This window comes from Stegostoma tigrinum, chromosome 40 (assembly GCF_030684315.1).
Source record: "Stegostoma tigrinum isolate sSteTig4 chromosome 40, sSteTig4.hap1, whole genome shotgun sequence".
Classification (NCBI taxonomy): domain Eukaryota; kingdom Metazoa; phylum Chordata; class Chondrichthyes; order Orectolobiformes; family Stegostomatidae; genus Stegostoma; species Stegostoma tigrinum.
Genome location: NC_081393.1, coordinates 4,990,276 through 5,008,727, shown reverse-complemented (window position 1 = coordinate 5,008,727; position 18,452 = coordinate 4,990,276). Strand labels below are relative to the sequence as shown.

Below are 18,452 nucleotides of genomic sequence, written 5' to 3'. Positions count from 1 at the left end.
AATCCTCTGGGTGATGCCTGACCAAAACTAGTTGCATTTACTGCTGTCATTCAGTAAGCCTTTTTATGTTACCCAAGAATAGAGTCTCTTCGGTAGGTAACAAGGTGTGGAGCTGGATGAACACAGCAGGCCAAGCAACACCAGAGGAGCAGAAAAGCTGACATTTCGGGTCTGGACCCTTCAGTCAGTGCTCTGCAGTGTTGCATCCTCTCCCATTCATCACTAGATAGGCCCAAGAAAGAGCAAATGCCGCTCTCTCTGTCTTTGGAACATTAATGCATGAGCACTTGCAATGTCACAACATTCGAGGCCGTGGGCCAAGTGCTGGAAAATGCGATTGCTGCAGTTCAGCGCAGACTCAATGTGCTGAAGGGCATGTTCTCCGTTCTATGACATCAAAGATAAAAGGGGGACTGGTGGCAGCAAAATACCTCAAACGATCCTTAGCCAGTAGCATGTGTTGGAGAGGTGACAAATACCATGACTTTGTCACAGCGGTCTTTTGGGACATAGAACAGTAGCTGGTGACGCAAACTCAATGGGCCGAATGGTCTTCTGCCTCTACATGTCAGAATCCATAAGACCATTTCAGGCCTGCTGTGTTTCTCCAATACTGTATTTATTTCCAGAATCCACACTACTATATTTTTCTTGAAATTGCAAAATCTGGTGGGGTCTCTATCATGCAGGGAGCTTGCACCAAAACAAGATTTAATCAGCTACATGAATTGCAAGCCTGAAGGCTAGAGACATAGGGTTTGTTCAGATCCCGGTGAAATTGCAGGCATTTTAATTCCCGTTAGTGTTGTGTATCTCCAGATATTTGCAATCGCGATGCAAATGTTCGTCTCCCCAATCATAATGAGCTTCAACTGAGTCAAGATGACCAGAGGAAAGAAATTTAGCAGGCAGTCACAGTGACAATAAAATTGAGGTGACAATGACAGGGCTCAGGGATCATGCTAATCTGTGAGATTTTTGCTTGTTACATATGTTCAGTTACAAATATTCAATGTCCTCACGATTGAAAAATCATATGATCAAAAAAGATTAAATACCAATATTTGCAGGATAATTATGTAATCAGTTGACAACCACACAATGACCTGGACACACGAGATTCTTCAACTCCAAAATATAAAATTGGAATAATAATTCGGGACATGAGCTACCTGAGCAGTGAGGAAATATCTGATAGGATGAATGCTGCTGGGTGTTAGAGTAATATTTGACAAGTCACACCTTCATTGATATAGCAAAGTGTAGAGCTGGATGAAGATAGCAGCATCAGAGGAGCAGGAAAGCCGAGATTTCAGGTTGAGACCCTTCTTCAGAAAATTAACCACACCTTTACTGAATCTGGTTTTCTTTATTAAAAAGGAGCTTGCTTGCTTTATAAGTGGCTGCAGACATGGGTAGGATTTATTGTAACAATTTTTGAATTGACTCGTTCAGAGATGTTATTACACACCTCTGGAACAGGTGGGACTTGAACCCAGGTCTCTTGGCTGTAAGGTAGCAACCAGATGTTTTGGAGCACAGAGAGTTCAGGGCAAAGCTCAAAGCAAACTGACCGCTCCTCTCGAAGGCAAGTCTTTCTGTTTTCTCTGGTGTCCCTACCTTCCCTCTCCTATCGGAGCATCTTGGACTCTCCCTCCTGGAGGGAGTCCATTGTCCGACCTCAGGCAATGGCAGAGGGGTGCACATTGCAGATGTCCAGCCATTGCTCGCTGACCTTGCGCTTGGGCTGCAGACCATTGTAAGGCAGATTGGGGCTGCTAAGCCTGTCACGTCTGTTCACCGCACGCCAAAAGTAAAGACCTTTGAACAGGAAGGTGGCTCTGTGGGTGTAGGAATAGTAGGCTGCATCCAGGTTGCTCACTGGGTGATCTCCAGGGACCAGGGCCGGGAAGGCATCAGTGATTCTCCTGGGATACCCAGGTACCTTCATGTTGGTGTTGACATTGAATGCTGTAACCTGTTGGAGGACCACAATGATTGGAAAAGATTCGCATGATGGAAATACTGAGAAGACACAGCAAGCCCACATTCACAGTCAGGCAAGATCCTAAATGGAGAAAAGCTGCAGAAACGGACCCTGGTTTACTTCCAGTCATGGTGTTGTACGGCATGGAAGCAGATCCTTTAGTCCAACATGTCCGTGCCGACCAGGTATCCTAAACTGACCCAGTCCCATTTGCCAGCATTTGGCCCATATCCCTCATAAACCCTTCCTATTCATATACACAGCCATTTAAATGTTGCAATGGTGTTTTCTGGCAGCTCATTCCATACACACAGCACCCTCTGCATAAAAACATTGACCCTCAGGTGTCATTTAAATCTTTCCCTTCTCACCTGAAACATATGCTCTCTAGTTCTGGGCTACCCCACCCCTGGGAAAATACCTTGGCTATTCCTTCTATCCATGTCCCTCATGATTTTACAAATTTCTATAGGGTCACCCCTCAACCTCTGACAGTGCAGGGAAAATAGCCCCAGCCTATTCAGCCTCTCCCTATGGCTCAAACCCTCCAACCCTGGCAGCATCCTTGTAAATCTTTTCCAAACCCTTTTGAGTTTCACACCACAGTTCCTATAGCAGGAAGACCAGAACTGAACGCAGTATCCCAAAAGTGGTCTAACCAATGTCCTGTACAGCTGCAACATGACCTCCCAACTCCTATACTCAACGTACTGACGAATGAAGACAAACATACCAAATGCCTTTTCCATGATCCTGCCTACCTGTGACTCAACTTTCAAGGAACTATGCAACTTGTGCACAAAACACCAAAAGCTAACACACAGGGGCAGCGGGGAATCAGGAAAGCGAATGGAATGTTGGCCCTTAATTCAAGAGGGTTGGAATATAAGAGCAGGGATGTCTTACTGAAACTGGACAAGGTGCTGGTGAGACCATATGAAGTATTGTGAGCAGTTTTGTTTCCCTAATTAAAGGAAATGTCATTTATTTGGAGGCAGTTTAGAGAAGGTTCACTCAGACGATTTCTGATATAGAGGGATTGTCTAATGAGCAAAAGCTAAACATGTTATAACTCTGCTCACTGGAGTTGAGAGTGAGAGGTGATCTCATTGAAACAGAAAGCTTTATTAAGAGTCTTGACAGGATAAATGCTGAGAGGGTGCTTCCCTCAGAATGACAGTGTGCCAATTTAAGACTGAAGTGATGAGAAATTTTATTTCTGAGAGGGTTTAGAGTCTTTGGTATTCTTTGCAGCCTATATTTGTGGGGGCAGAACCCTTCTGTATATTTAAGTCAAAGGTGGATTCTTGACCAGTCAAGGAATTGAGGTTATCGGGAAAATGCAAGAGAGTGGACATGAAGAATGTTGGATCAGTCATGCAGTTATTCCAGGGATGTCGAGTCAACCATGGCTGACAAGGGAAGTCAGGGACAGCGTAAAAGCATAAGAAAAGCCCACAAGATGGTGAGGATAAGTGGGACGCCAGACCCTTAGGAAGCATTTAACAGCCAGCAGAGGATAACCAAAAAAAAAGCAGCAAGGCGAGAGAACATGAAATATGAGGGGAAGCCAGCTAGTAGCATAACAGATGTATCAAAGATAAGAGAGAGGCAAGAGTGGAGATTTCACCATTGTAATACAAGGCTGGAGAGGTAGGAATGAGGAACAAATGATGAACAGGACAGAAACTTTGCATCAGCCTTCATGGTGGAAGACATCAGCAGCATACCGGAACCTTGAGAGAGTCGGGGGCAGAGGTGAGTGTACTAGCCAACACTGGACTGGTAACCTGCTGCCCTTACCCATCTGGTTTATGGACATGTAACTCCAATCCTAAAACAACAATTGATGCTCAACGTTCTTCTGAATTGGCCTAGCTAGCCATTTACTTTTATCAAACTATTCCAAATTGTTGTGTTTTTTTTAATTAATTGACAGGATGAGGGCGTCATTAATTTGGCCAGCATTTATTCCCACCCCTAATTGCCCAGAGGCTAGTTAAGAGTCAGCCACATTGCTGTGGGTCTGGAGTCACATGTAGGCCAGACCAGATAAGGGTGGCAGTTTCCTTCCCTTAAGGACATTGGTGAACCAGGTGGGTTTTTCTGACAATCGACAATAGATTTGTGGTCATCATTAGATTCTTAATTCTAATTTCTTAATTCTTAATTTCCTAATTCCAGATATTTTTGTTGAATTCAAATTCCACCATCTGCCGCAGTGGGATTTGAAGCCAAGACCACAGAACGATGTCTATGTCCCTGGATTAACAGTCCAGTGATAATACTACTAGACCATCACTTCCCCGATATTAAACATATATGATCCAATGAAGAAAACGAGGGCATTGTTGCTAAGTTTGCTGATGACATAATGACAGGTTGGGGAACAGGTAATGTTGGGGAAGCAAGTGGACAAGGAAATGAGAGATGGAATACAATGTGGGAAAGTGTGGGAAAGATAGTTCTGCACTATGATTGGAAGATTGGAAGCATATACAATTTTCTGAATGGGGAAAGGCTTTGGAAATCTGAAGTGCAAAGTAACTTGGTGGTCCCAATTCATGATTCTCTCCCTGTTAACTAGCAGGTTCAGTTGGCAATGAGGAAGGGAAATGCAATGTTGAGGCTGTACAAGGCTCTGCCCAAACCAAATTTGGAATATTGTGAGTAGTTTTGGGTCTCGTATCGAAGGGAGGATGCGCTATTGTTGAGAGGGGTCCAGATGAAATTCACGTGAGTGATCACAGGGATGAAGGGCTCGTCACATGAGGAATCATTGAGGATTCTGGCTCTGTACTTGTTGGCGTTCAGAAGGATGTGGTGGGATCTGATTGGGACTTACAGAATACTGAGAGGCCTGGATAGAGCTGACATGGGGAAAATGTTTCCACCAGTGAGAGAGAGTAGGGCCCGAGGACTCAGCCTCAGTGTGAAGAGATGACCCTTTGGAACTGAGAAGGGGAGGAATGTCTTCAGCCAGATGTTGGTAATCTGTGGAACTCATGCTGCAAAAGGCAGCAGAGGCTAAGCCATTGAGTGTATTTTAGACAGAGATAGAGAGGTTCTTAATCAGTGAGGGGATCAAAGGTCACGGGGAGAAGGCAGGAGAATGGGATTGAGAAGCATGTCAGCCCTGATCAAATGATGGAGCAGACTCAATAGACAGTTCTGATCCTATCTTATGGTCTTATTGGTCAGTGCAAATGCTCTGCTTCTTCTGAGCCCAAGGCTAGATGTTATCCATGTTACGTTGGGACAATTGGGTCGGCTGTTGCTTCATTGACCTCAGTGCCATCAGCTAAACAGATGTGGGAAGGGTTTTCTGAATTGTCTTCTGTCAGTCCAACTTGTGGACATTGTATCTCTTGAGTTGCTCCCTTTTTTTTTGAATGGAGATTTCCATTGGCTCACATTTATAGGTGTGTCAGTCCGTCCAGATGTTGCCTGCTGCAGTTGAACAGAGCATGTGGCTCAGCTTATGTTACAAAAAAAAATCAGTTGTGCCCTTAATGCAACAACATTTATTTTCCCCAAATAATTATTTGATGGGAAGGATGACACATAAGTATTGGCGTATTCCAGACTCGATCTTGTGGAAGTTCTGAAAACAGCTTTGGAGCAAGGTTGGGAGGAGATGTCGTGTTCTCTGACAATAGATAGTGAAGCAATGTGTGCGTGCCTCAATTGTACACGAAAGGGATGCTCACCTGGTTGTTTTTGAAGAAGTAGATGCATTGGTCACGTCTGTCAAAGAAAGCCGCGTTGATGGGCCCAGAAATACCAGGGAATCCACTGGAGATGAGCTTGGGATACCTGACACCATGCGAATCCTCTGGGTATGCACGGTCATTGAAATTGTCATATCTCCAATAGCGAGTGCCTATCAGAAAAGTGCAAACAGATGATAAGATTAACGCCTGTGTTTGTCAATCTTTACAAAGACACAGGAAGGATGCACACTTCTTGTCCCCAAAGCTTACTCATTTTCTGTCCGTAGCTGTAATAACTTGCAATTTTGCTTCCGTCTGTCATCTGGCCACGAGATGTGTGCACACTGAGTTTCTGGATTCTGTCGAGATGGTTGTTTCAGAAGGAAGGGATGGGCAGCAGTGACAGGGCGATGGCAGGAGAAGACATGGCTTTTGGAGAACTGCTCTTCTGGGGAACCAGTGTGGGCACGATGGGCCGAGTGGCCTCATACTGAATTGGAACTGTTGCGTAATGAGTCGCAAAGTGCCCTGCTTGCATTTGAAGTCATCTTTCAAGTGATGTGCTAGCAAGGCGGCTGTGAGATGAGAGAACAGTCCTTTTTACACAGTGAGTAGTTCGGGTGTGGAACACAGTGCCTGGGAATATGGTGGAGGCAGTCAAGAGGGGTATTGGATGGTTATTTGGATAAAAAAATGATGCATAAGGACATGGGGAAATGGCAGGAGATTGCCACGAGGTGATAGCGGGCACGACGGGCCTAGTGCACCCAATCAATTGTGTGATTCCGTGATGTTGGAAACACTTAAAATCCAATTATGCACTGGTTCACTGCTGACATTTCCCTCTGAACATGTTTACTTTGACCAAAAGTTCATCCAATCTGCAACACGTTGCCAAGTTTTTTTCCTGTCAAAGCACCTTTTTTTCTTTTAAAAAGCACTCTTTTGCAATAAACAAAATGCTGCCTGGTCGTGTTGCTAGAGGGTGGCATGCAGCAAGCTTGCAAGAAAGCCTCGACTAGGCCCAAGGTGCAGGCTCAGAAATTTACCGAAACGTTTGCTTTGCTACCTTTGAAGAAGTAAGAGGCGTCCTTAGGCCAGGTACAGACGTGAACGAAGGCGTCGATTCTCGCTGTGGGAATGCCATGCCAACCACTGCAGATGGGCAGCGGGTCACCATACCGCGTGCGATTGTTCCTGTTCTCGTACATCCAGAACCAGCTGTCTCGGAAGAAGTAAGTGTTGAAAGCCAGCGTCACCTTGCCATCCTGACCCCTCTCACGTCGAACCCAGTCAAACACGGTGTCAAACGGACCCTCGCAGACCCCTGCCCGGGGAGAGGAGAACAAAGCCGGATGATGTAAAATGTCCTCAGAGAAGGAAAACTGAAGAGGACTGGAGTGTAGGGCCAGATGACATAATCCCAGTAGAAGCTGGGGAGGGGGGTCGCACATTTTTAGACAGAGATGATGAATTTCTAGTCGGGGGCAGTCAATGTGTGCAATTCTTTTAGCACAGCGGGTTGTGGAGGCTGGTCATTCAATATATCAAAGTCAGGCAGTATTAATGTCTGCAGATTAACACTCCAGAACCCCTGGGCCAATATTCCAGGGATCTGGGCTGGAATTCCCCCGTGGCAGTTGAGGAAACTCGAGTTGAGTAAAATCCTGGAATGGAGAGCCGGCCTACTGATGATCATGTACCGTTTTCAATTGTTGTAAAAACTCATCTGATTCACTCAAGTCCTTTTGTAGAGAGGGAAGTCTCTACCCAGTCTGGCTTACATGTGACTCCAGATCCACAGCCAAGCCTTTGACTCTAAACTGCCTTCTGGCCAATTGATGCTTGTCCGGTCACCACACCCACGTCCCATGAATAGTGGCTTTATCCACCTGTGTTGATTTTCTTTTATAAGAGAATCATGAGTTACAGGGTCAAGGCAGGAAAGTGGCGAGTTATATCAGATCAGCCATTGAATGGCAGACCAGACTTGATGGGCTGAATGGCCGACGTCTCATGGTTTTTAACGACTTGTGGTCTTTGGGACTTGTATGGGGGAATCTTTTTAAATTTCAGATTCAGAAAATGGTTGAGAGAAGGAGATCAGTGGGACTTGGGAATTTATTGACCTTCCCATGCACCTCATCTATTTTTGCCACTTCCGTCCCCTGACCTGAAAAACTCCTGGCCTTTGTCTGGAGGGATGCCAGAGATCTCACGGAATGAAGGAATAGTGATGGATTCAACCATTAGTGGTAAACTGAGTCAGAATCGATCATATAAATTTAGGAAGCTCAGAATCAGTGCGGGTGAATTTTAGGAACTGTCGTGAACCGAAATAACAATCTCATGAAAATTGCGGCCTTGGGCTCTGTTCAAAAACATTTATCTTCTCGCGTATAAGATTTTGAGATGCCAGCAACCAGATCACAGCTCCACCCTCCAGGCCTTTATGGAGCACAGTGGCTCAGCGGCGAGCTTTGCTGCCTCACAGACGCCAGGGATCTGGGTTCAATTGCCCCTCTCGGGCAGCTGTCTACGTGGAGTTTGCATGTACTCCCTGTTTCTGAATGGGTTTCCTCCCACAATCCAAAGATGTACAGGTGAGGATGGATTGGCCATGCTAAGTTGTCCAGGGATGTGCAGACTGGCTGGGTTGGCGGTGGGAAATGCAGGGTTTTAGGGATTGGGTGGGATGCTTTTGTGAGGATCACTGTGGAATCAATGGCCTGCTTCCATGCTATCGGGATTCTATCTGAATGGTCAGAGAATTGAGCCAGTGGATTGTGCTTCTTATGACCAGTGTCAGACCAACTCCTCCTGTCACAGCCGTCTCTCCCAACGATGTGGGCCCTTGAGGTCTCCCACCACGCAGGGCGAACTTTCACCACCAGGGCCAGCAGAGGTCCAGGGATGTGGCTCACTGTCTAATTGGCGATAAACATTGGCCTCACCGGCAATGCCGGAGTGCCAAAAATGAATGTTTTTTTTGGTCTGATTTATCATTGTGGACACCAAATCCAATGCATGGAGCAAACATGCCCCCAACACAACCAAGACGCTTACCATACAGTTGCTGAATGGCCTTCCTGTCTGTCCAGTCGAGCTCAGTGCCTTTGCCCACGGCACTGTAGTTGGGCTGCATAATTGACCCCCTGCTGTATGTGTGCGGCAGCCCCAGGACGTGGCCCACCTCATGCACGGCCACCTACAAGTGGGAAAAAAAACCGCACAGACGGTGGTTAGTCTACATTATCCCGGGAACTTGGCGCAGGTAGAGAGCTGTGAGAGCTCTCTGATAACTTCTCATGAGTTTCACAGCCCTGGTCTCTACAAATGTGTTTGTGAAGCATGTGTACATAGCCTGTTGGAAGCTACCGCTGCAATTGTTCACATGGGGCGCTGCTTTCCAGATTATGGATTGATGTTTGGTGGGGTGGGAGGCTGGGGGAGAAATATTCTTTCTCACCGTTCCTTATCCTTCTCTTTACCAAGTACCAGTTCCCTCTAATGACCAAGCTGCTCCCAGAACAACTTCCTCCCAATCACAAGATAATAAAATGTGAGGCTGGATGAACACAGCAGGCCAAGCAGCATCTCAGGAGCACAAAAGCTGACGTTTCAGGCCTAGACCCTTCATCAGAAAAGGGGGAGGGGGAGAGGGTTCTGGAATAAATAGGGAGAGAGGGGGAGGCGGACCGAAGATGGAGAGTAAAGAAGATAGGTGGAGAGAGTGTAGGGTCTAGGCCCGAAACGTCAGCTTTTGTGCTCCTGAGATGCTGCTGGGCCTGCTGTGTTCTTCCAGCCTCACATTTTATTATCTTGGAATTCTCCAGCATCTGCAGTTCCCATTATCTCCTCCCAATCCCTTATCACTTCAAACTCCATGACTGGATCTCTTCCTCTGTTTCTCTGCTTTAAGGAGATAAGCCTCACCTCAGCTTGCCTGACCATGTGAGGGACATTCTTCCTCCCTGCTCCTCTTCGAGTGAATCTACTCCCCCTACCACAGTCCCTGTTCCACCCCAAGTCCTGTCTCCTGTGTCATTTCATCTTACTATGATTTGGGCTGCACCTGCAAGCGAATGCCTTGGACCCCAGCAGTGAGGGGCTGGGAGGGGGTGGGTGGGGGCGCGTGATATCTGTTCAGCTAAGACAGCAAGATCAGATTTGTATTTGGCCCTGGAAAAATATCAGTTCATACCATAGAAAACCTATAGCACAGCAAGGGGCCATTTGGCCAATCGTGCCCATGTTGGCTGGGGTGAAAACGAGACGGTTGCCCATTCTAATGCCAGGTTCTAGGGGTTCGGGGCAGATCCAGGCTCATTTTCAATGGATTTCAGGCTTTCACCTCTATCACCAAACTGGGCAGTAAATTCTAGAAACCCCTCATCTTCCCCTCTAATCCTTCAACTGAGCTAAATGTGCCCTGATCATCGAACCCTCTGCCAGGTGAAACGGGTCTTCCCTATCTAGCCCCTTCATAATTCCTACACCATAAATAGCCTGATCTACTCTAAGTAAAACAACCCCAGCCTAATGCGTTGTTCACCTGCACATCTGCTAATGTGGTATATTGTATCCGTTGTTCCCGATGTGACCTCCATCTGGGAAACCAAGCAGAGGCTTGGAGACCACTTTGTGGAGCACCCACGCTCGGTTCACGACAAACGACAACACCTCCCAGTAGCGAACCACTTCACCTCCCCCTCCCACTCCTTGGACGACATGTCCATCCTGGTCAATAAAATGTGAGGCTGGATGAACACAGCAGGCTTCACCAGCTTCAAAATCTCCCCTTCCCCCACCGCATCCCAAAACCAGCCCAGTTCGTCCCCTCCACCTACTGCATCCCAAAACCAGTCCAGCCTGTCTCTGCCTCCCTAACCGGTTCTTCCTCTCACCCATCCCTTCCTCCCACCCCAGGCCGCACCTCCATTTCCTACCTACTAACCTCATCCCACCTCCTTGACCTGTCCGTCTTCCCTGGACTGACCTATCCCCTCCCTAGCTCCCCACCTATACTCTCCTCTCCACCTATCTTCTTTTCTCTCCATCTTCGGTCCGCCTCCCCCTCTCTCCCTATTTATTCCAGAACCCTCACCCCATCCCCCTCTCTGATGAAGGGTCTAGCTTTTGTGCTCCTGAGATGCTGCTGGGTCTGCTGTGTTCATCCAGCCTCACATTTTATTATCTTGGATTCTCCAGCATCTGCAGTTCCCATTATCACTGTCCATGCTGGGCCTCCTGCAGTGCCACAATGATGCCACCCGAAGGCTGGAGGAACACAACCTCATATTCCACTTGGGAACCCTGCAGCCCAATGGTATCAATGTGGCCTTCACAAGCTTCAAAATCTCCCCTTCCCCCACTGCATCCCGAAACCAGCCCAGCTCGTCCCCGCCTCCCTGACCTGTCTGTCTTTTCTCCCACCTATTCACTCCCCCCACCTCACTGACCAAACCCCACCCCAACTTCCCACCCACTAGCCTCATCCTCGCCTCCGTGACCTGTCCATTCTCCCTCTCACCTACCCACCCCTCCCTTCCCACTGACCTACCCCCATCCCGACTCCCTACCTGCACTCACCATTACTGGCTCCATTCTCACCTCCATGACCCATCCATCTTCTCTCTACCTATCTGCCCCACTATCCACCTTCTGTCACTGCAACCCCCCCCCCAAAATTTATTTCGGAGTCCCTTTCCATTCCTCCATTTCCGAAGAAGGTCCAGACCCAGAACACCAGCTTTCCCACTCCTCTGATGCTGCTTGGCCCGCTGTGTTCATCCAGCTCCACTCCTTGTTATCGAACATTCTTGTCAGCATCTGCTGTACTCTCTCCTGAGAACAACAATGTCATTCCTGTAATGTGGTGACTGGAACTGTAAACATAACTCTGGGGGATAACTGGTCAAAAATGACTTGCTTTGTCACTGTACCTTGCAGACTTTGGGAGGGTTTACATAAACACTTTCTATGCACTGAAGTATTTTTGTAACATAAGACAACTGTCAGCCAACAGGACACACAGTAACCACGAGCTCACCAGATTGCCACACTTGATCCCTGGCCAGCCCCATGCATCGGAAAGTGAGTAGCGGGGGGATCTTGCCTGCCTTCCAAGTTGAAGAGGCCAGACTGAGGGGAATGAAGTGATTTCAGAGGGTTGTAGGGCTGCACGAGATGACTGAGATAGGGAGGGTGGGTGAGGCCATGTGTGGATGTGAACTTTAAAATGAGATGTGGTTGTGTTGGAGGGCGAGCACAGCGAGTGGTAGCAAAACTGCCAGTTCAGTGACGGCCAACAGAGTTCTGGGGCCGCTCAACATTGGTGGAACATGGAAACCCACCAGGAAGAATGTTTGAGTTCTGGAGAAAGTGAGGTGTTATGGTGAGTTTCGGCAGTGAAGGAGCTGAAATGGGGTGATGTTGGGCACTGTTACAGAGGTGGAAGTAGGTTATTTTGAGGATTGGAGATCAAAAGTTCATCTCAGGGACCAGTGTGATACCAAGCTTGGGAGGACACTCAATTAATGCCACCCTGTTGCCAGAGAAATAGATGGAGTCACTCACTGTAGGGAGGGGGGCGGGGTGATTATGGCTCACTTATTACATGGACTACGAGACTCAGAGTGTAATCTTCTGCCCCAGCCCCTGCAATGAGGTTCAGGAGAGGGCTGCGGGTGGGAGGAAGGATAAGCGGCAGTCGAGGATAACTTGCTTTCTGCCCTGTCTCACCGTCGATGTGGGGCGGCCAACCCTGCGGCTTACCCTGAGCAGGCTGATGCCCTGGTTGTTACTCGCTGCTGTGAAATGTTCGTCGTCGTCAAAGTGAATGGCTCCACGCTGCCAGGAGTGTGCCACCTCTTGCCCAGCTCCGTCAAACGCTTGCGAGCAGCCCAAGTGCCGTCCTGAGGAAGAAGTCAAGATGTGATTCCGTTCACTGAAAGAAAACGCCACCGCACCTTGGGATTCAGCGGTGACAACCCAGTCTTAATGCAGAAGGAAGCCATTCAGCCCACCCTGGGGACACCAGCTCTGTTACCTTGTACAACTCTATCATCCAGAGCCAGTCTGCTACCTGTTTCTCCCTGTATTTTAAACAAAACCTCCAATACCCATCCTCAATCCAACCTACCTCCACCACATTTCCTGGCAGTGCATTCTGGACCCTAACTATTCTCAGGGTGACGGAAGGCTTTTCTCCTTGCAGCACCATTTGCACATCGCTTCACATCTGTGTTCTCTCATTCTTGTTACTTTTGCAAGCGGACATAACATCGAGGTTATCAGGTGGCATTTTGTATGCAGCTGAGTAAAATTCCACCGTGACCACACTTCATCTTGGCTGTAGTTAGGGTGTTTAAGGAGGTGCTTAGTGACTTTATTCATTGCTCAGACCTGTGCATATCAGAGTTGGGGCGTCATTTTGAGGTTGTACGGGATGTTAGTGAGGCCTCTTCTGGAGTGTAGTTCCAGCCACCCTGTTATAAGAAGGATATTATTCAACGGGGAGGGTACTGAACAGATTTCCCAGAATGCTGCCAAGACTGGAGGGTTTGACTGTAAGGAGAGGCTGCGGTGAGAGATAATGGGAACTGCAGATGCTGGAGAATCTGAGATAACAAGGTGTAGAGCTGGGCGAGCACAGCAGGTCAAGCAGCATCTGAGGAGCACAAAAGCTGATGTTTCAGGCTTAGACCATTCATCAGAAAAGCTTTTGTGTTCCTCAGATGCTGCTTGGCCTGCTGTGTTCATCCAGCACCACAGCTTGTTATCCTGGACCGGCTGGGACAGTTTTCACTGAAGTATAGGATGTTGACAGGTGACCTTATAGAGGTTTATAAAATCGTGAGGGGTATAAATAAGGTGAACAACAGGGGTCTTTTCCTTGGGGTTGTGGATTTCATATTTTTAAGGTAAGAGGAGAAAGTTTCAAAAGGATTTGAGGGGCCAATGATTTTTACACAAGAGCGTGTTTCTGGGTTGAACAAACTTCCAGTGGGAGTGATGGATGTGGGTACAGTCACAATGTCTAAAAGGCACTTAGATAAGGACGTGAATAAGCAAGGTTTGAAGGGAGAATTGTATCAGTGATAATGTGAACTGCAGATGCTGGAGAATCCAAGATAATAAAATGTGGGGCTGGATGAACACAGCAGGCCAAGCAGCATCTCAGGAGCACAAAAGCTGACGTTTCGGGCCTAGACCCTTCATCAGAGTCCTTATTTATTCCAGAACCCTCACCCCATCCCCTCTCTGATGAAGGGTCTAGGCCCGAAACGTCAGCTTTTGTGCTCCTGAGATGCTGCTGGGCCTGCTGTGTTCATCCAGCCTCATATTTTATTATCAAGGTTTGGAGGGAGATGGGCCAAGCGCAGGCAGGTGGGACGAGTTTAGTTTGGGTAATTGTCAGCATGGGCTGGTTGGAGTGAAGGGTCTGTTTCCATGCTGTATGTCTCTAATCATGGACAGACAATTAATGCTGTCCCAGCCAGCGACATCTACATCCCAAGAAGGAGTGTTTTTAAAACCTCAATTGACCTTGAATTCCCTTGAATTAATTTGCCTGTTCACATCATCCAGCTGTGCATTTGTGTCCTTAAAATTTCTCTTTTTTTCTCTGTTTAAGATACAACTTTTGGATGCATTCCTCTCTCTCCTCAACCACATTGTAGAATTCCATCATGTTATGTTTGCTCCTAGCTGTGGGCACCTCACCATTAAGGCCATTAAATTAATAGTGCCAGATCTAGAACAGCTTGTTCTCACACTGGCTCCAGCAGACACTGGTCAGGCAAACTCTTCATACTTGCCATCTTATCACTTAAAAGCCGTCAATTGAGGGAGGGGAATGTTCAACAGGATCTGGAAGCCCTGAAGGTGAGCATGCAAGTCCAGTAGGTAGGAAGAAAGGCAAACTGAGCGCCAGCCTTCACAGTGAGACCATTTGAGTAGAGGAGCAGGGGTGTCTTGCTGCAATTGGTGAGGAATATCTGAGGAAGGATGCTGTTGTTGAAGAGGGAGTTCAACGAAGGTTGACCAAATGGATTCCTAAGAAAGAGGTGGGGGATGGGGTGCAAGACTGATGGAGGAGGAGACATTGATTCTGTTAGGATTGAATTCACTGGAGATTAGAAGAATGAGGAAGGAGCGCATTGAAACCTACAAAATTCTAACAGAACTAGACAGGCTAGGAAGTTCCCAATGGAGCGGGGAGACGAGAACCCGGGCTCGTAGTTTAAGGATAAGGGATACACCGTTATGGCTGAGATGAGGAGAAATCTCTTGGATATTGAGGGAGGAGGGGGAGATTAGGGAATTGAGCTCTGATCAGCTGTGAGCATAGTGAATGGCAGCGCAGGGCCGAATGGCCTCCTTCTGCTACTAATTTGTAAAACCCAACCTCGGCTCGTTCGGCCGACAGTGCCAAGAGCGGGGGGTGGGTTACCGGTTCCAAACGCGAGCGTGATGTCCAGCAGTGAGGCAGGGGACATCTGATCCTCCTCAAAGTCGATGGGTGTGACCTCGCTCCACAGCCTGAAAGCCAGTCGAATCGCTGCTCTCTGCTCAAGCACCGACAGCTGCGTGCTGTAACCCTCGCTCAGCAGGCGCCACTTCAGTCTCCGTTTCCGGAACGCCAGGCCAGAGACATTGCCATCTGCCACCTCCCTCCTCCTCCCTCGGGCCTTCGGGCCGCGGAAGAAGAGATGGCGTAAGAACCTCTTGGTGTGGCTCACCATTCGACCCTGCGCTGTCTGGTTGCCCTCGCCCTCAGTGTCCCTGGCCGACTCGTGGTCTGGCACCCCACACCGGGGGCTGTTCATGGCCTCTCTTGTGGCTGGGTCCAGGATTCCGGTGACGGGCAGCCCTGTCATTCCTTGGAACGCTTTCAGAGCCCGGGTAAAGGCCGGACTCTCCACCTGCTGTTTCGCTTGGTTTGGAACCTCGATGTCCTCCTGGATGAGCCTGCTCAGGTCTGGGGGTGCTGGATCTTCATAGGCTGGGTCTGACAGCCAGCGACCCTCCCAATCAATTGGCTTCATCCATCCGTACCTGGCAAGGAATTTCTGAACAGAACACAAAGCACGAGTTGGTAAGCATTGTGGAACACAGCAGTGACCTACCCCCTCTTTGTGTTAAAATATCTGGCTGCTTTTTGCAAAGGGTCTGGACCCAGAGATTGGATGTAGGGGTCTTGGCCTTCAAGAGTGGGAGCTGGTGGTGGGGGGGTGGACGTCTTGGCTTGAGACAAACCATTGCCTGCGTGGTATCACTGGCACTCGGAGCCTCTGATAACCTGCAACGGCTTGGAATTTATTCCTCCCGTTACAGTGCAGTAACAACCTCGCAAGTATGTGCCCAACACACAAACTGAGCAATGGGGGACACTGACTGGGATTAGGAGGCAAGCAGGCTGTCACCTGACTGGGGCAGATTGGCCACGCTAAAAGAAAACTTGCCCTGCAATGCCCATGTTGGGTTGGCTATTCACGGTCAAAACCCTACACAGGGTGACAGCATTGTGGGGAGTCTGGGTCGCGGGCTCTTCAGAGGGTCAGTGCAGACTGAATGGGCCGAGTGGCCACTTTCTTCTGCACTGTAAGGATTCTATAATTAGATTATTCTGTGAATTTGAGGCAGCCTTTTTGTTTCATTTCTGAAGAAGGGCCACCGGACTCGAAATATTTCACACTGTTTTTCTCTCTCTCTTTCTCTCTGTCTCTCCCTCTCCACAAATGATGAATTTCATCAGCACTTTCTTTTGGCGTTTCAGATTTACAGCGCCCTGCCAGTTCTTTGCTTTATTTGGGTTCACATTTTCTGAGTCGTTTCACTGAAATTCTGAACAAGTAAGATTTTTCTGTCATTTGGCAGAATCTGTTCATTCATAAAAAGGATAACCATTGCCTGTAGATAACATATGGTCACTGTGCATCTAAAAGTGCTTTCCAGGCCGTTGCAGGATTCAGGAGCATCTGAATCCCTTGCTATTAAAGCATCTTCAGCATCTGAATCCCTCGCTATTACAGTATCTTCACCATCTGAATCCCTCGCTATTACAGTATCTTCACCATCTGAATCCCTCACTATTACAGTATCTTCAGCATCTGAATCCCTCGCTATTACAGTATCTTCACCATCGGAATCCCTCACTATTACAGTATCTTCAGCATCTGAATCCCTCGCTATTACAGTATCTTCACCATCGGAATCCCTCACTATTACAGCATCTTCACCATCTGAATCCCTCGCTATTACAGTATCTTCACCATCTGAATCCCTCGCTATTACAGTATCTTCAGCATCTGAATCCCTCGCTATTACAGTATGTTCAGCATCTGAATCCCTTGCTATTACAGCATCTTCAGCATCTGAATCCCTCGCTATTACAGTATCTTCACCATCTGAATCCTTCGCTATTACAGTATCTTCAGCATCTGAATCCCTCGCTATTACAGCATCTTCAGCGCCTGAATCCCTCGCCATTACAGTATCTTCACCATCTGAATCCCTCGCTATTACAGTATCTTCGCCATCTGAATCCCTCGCTATTACAGCCTCGTTAGCATCTGAATCCCTCGCTATTACAGCATCTTCAGCATCTGAATCCCTCACTATTACAGCATCTTCAGCATCTGAATCCCTCACTATTACAGCATTTTCAGCATCCGAATCCCTCACTATTACAGTATCTTCAGCATCTGAATCCCTCGCTATTACAGTATCTTCAGCATCTGAATCCCTCGCTATTACAGCATCTTCAGCATCTGAATCCCTCGCTATTACAGCATTTTCAGCATCCAAATCCCTCACTATTACAGTATCTTCAGCATCTGAATCCCTCGCTATTACAGCATCTTCAGCATCTGAATCCCTCACTATTACAGCATTTTCAGCATCTGAATCCCTCACTATTACAGTATCTTCAGCATCTGAATCCCTCGCTATTACAGCATTTTCAGCATCTGAATCCCTCGCTATTACAGCATCTTCAGCATCTGAATCCCTCGCTATTACAGTATCTTCACCATCTGAATCCCTCGTTATTACAGCTTCTTCACCATCTGAATCCCTCGCTATTACAGCATCTTCAGCATCTGAATCCCTCGCTATTACAGTATCTTCACCATCTGAATCCCTCGCTATTACAGATTCTTCAGCATCTGAATCCCTCGCTATTACAGTATCTTCACCATCTGAATCCCTCGCTATTACAGCATCTCCAGCATCTGAATCCCTCGCTATTACAGTATCTTCAGCATCTGAATCCCTCGCTATTACAGCATCTTCAGCATCTGAATCCCTCGCTATTACAGTATCTTCACCATCTGAATCCCTCGCTATTACAGATTCTTCAGCATCTGAATCCCTCGCTATTACAGCATCTTCAGCATCTGAATCCCTCGCTATTTCAGTATCTTCAGCATCTGAATCCCTCGCTATTATGGCCTCTGCAGTTCACCAGTTGATCTTGCCTAGAACTGATCAATAGGATGAGAAGGTAACGTGCTCACTTCTGTTTCTGTGCTCTACAACTCTTTGACTGTCTGATCCCTCGCCTCTCCAAAGTGGAGAATTCAAAGGCAGGCTGTTACCTGGGCAGATTGCTGGCTGTCGATCATGGGAGCTTGATGAGGAGCCACTTTCATGTCAGAATGATCCCTCTCGTGAAAGACTCTCTCCTGCGTGCTCAAGTGGCAGAAGAAGCAGGCCAGCAGAGAAGAGAAAGTGAGGAGCTGCAT

The 18,452-nt window shown here is 47.7% G+C and overlaps 1 protein-coding gene across 1 annotated transcript; it reads right to left on the bottom strand.

The window, feature by feature from the left end:
- Positions 1-1,681: 1,681 nt before the first annotated feature.
- LOC125447954 (matrix metalloproteinase-21-like) lies at positions 1,682-18,452 on the bottom strand. The gene is made up of 7 exons (XM_048522779.2): positions 18,306-18,452; positions 15,158-15,776; positions 12,478-12,617; positions 8,767-8,908; positions 6,770-7,027; positions 5,698-5,870; positions 1,682-1,978 (listed from the first exon to the last, which is right to left on the bottom strand). Exons 1-7 carry the CDS (start codon positions 18,450-18,452, stop codon positions 1,682-1,684), a joined length of 1,776 nt encoding a protein of 591 aa, XP_048378736.2.

Coding starts and splice junctions, on each gene's coding strand:
- LOC125447954 (XM_048522779.2), bottom strand. CDS start 18,452: ATGCAGCTCCTCACTTTCTCTTCTCTGCTGGCCTGCTTCTTCTGCCAC. Junction 15,777..18,305: donor ACAGCCAGCAATCTGCCCAG/GTAACAGCCTGC, acceptor TGTTCTGTTCAG/AAATTCCTTGCCAGGTACGG. Junction 1,979..5,697: donor ACTTCTTCAAAAACAACCAG/GTGAGCATCCCT, acceptor GTCCTCCAACAG/GTTACAGCATTCAATGTCAA.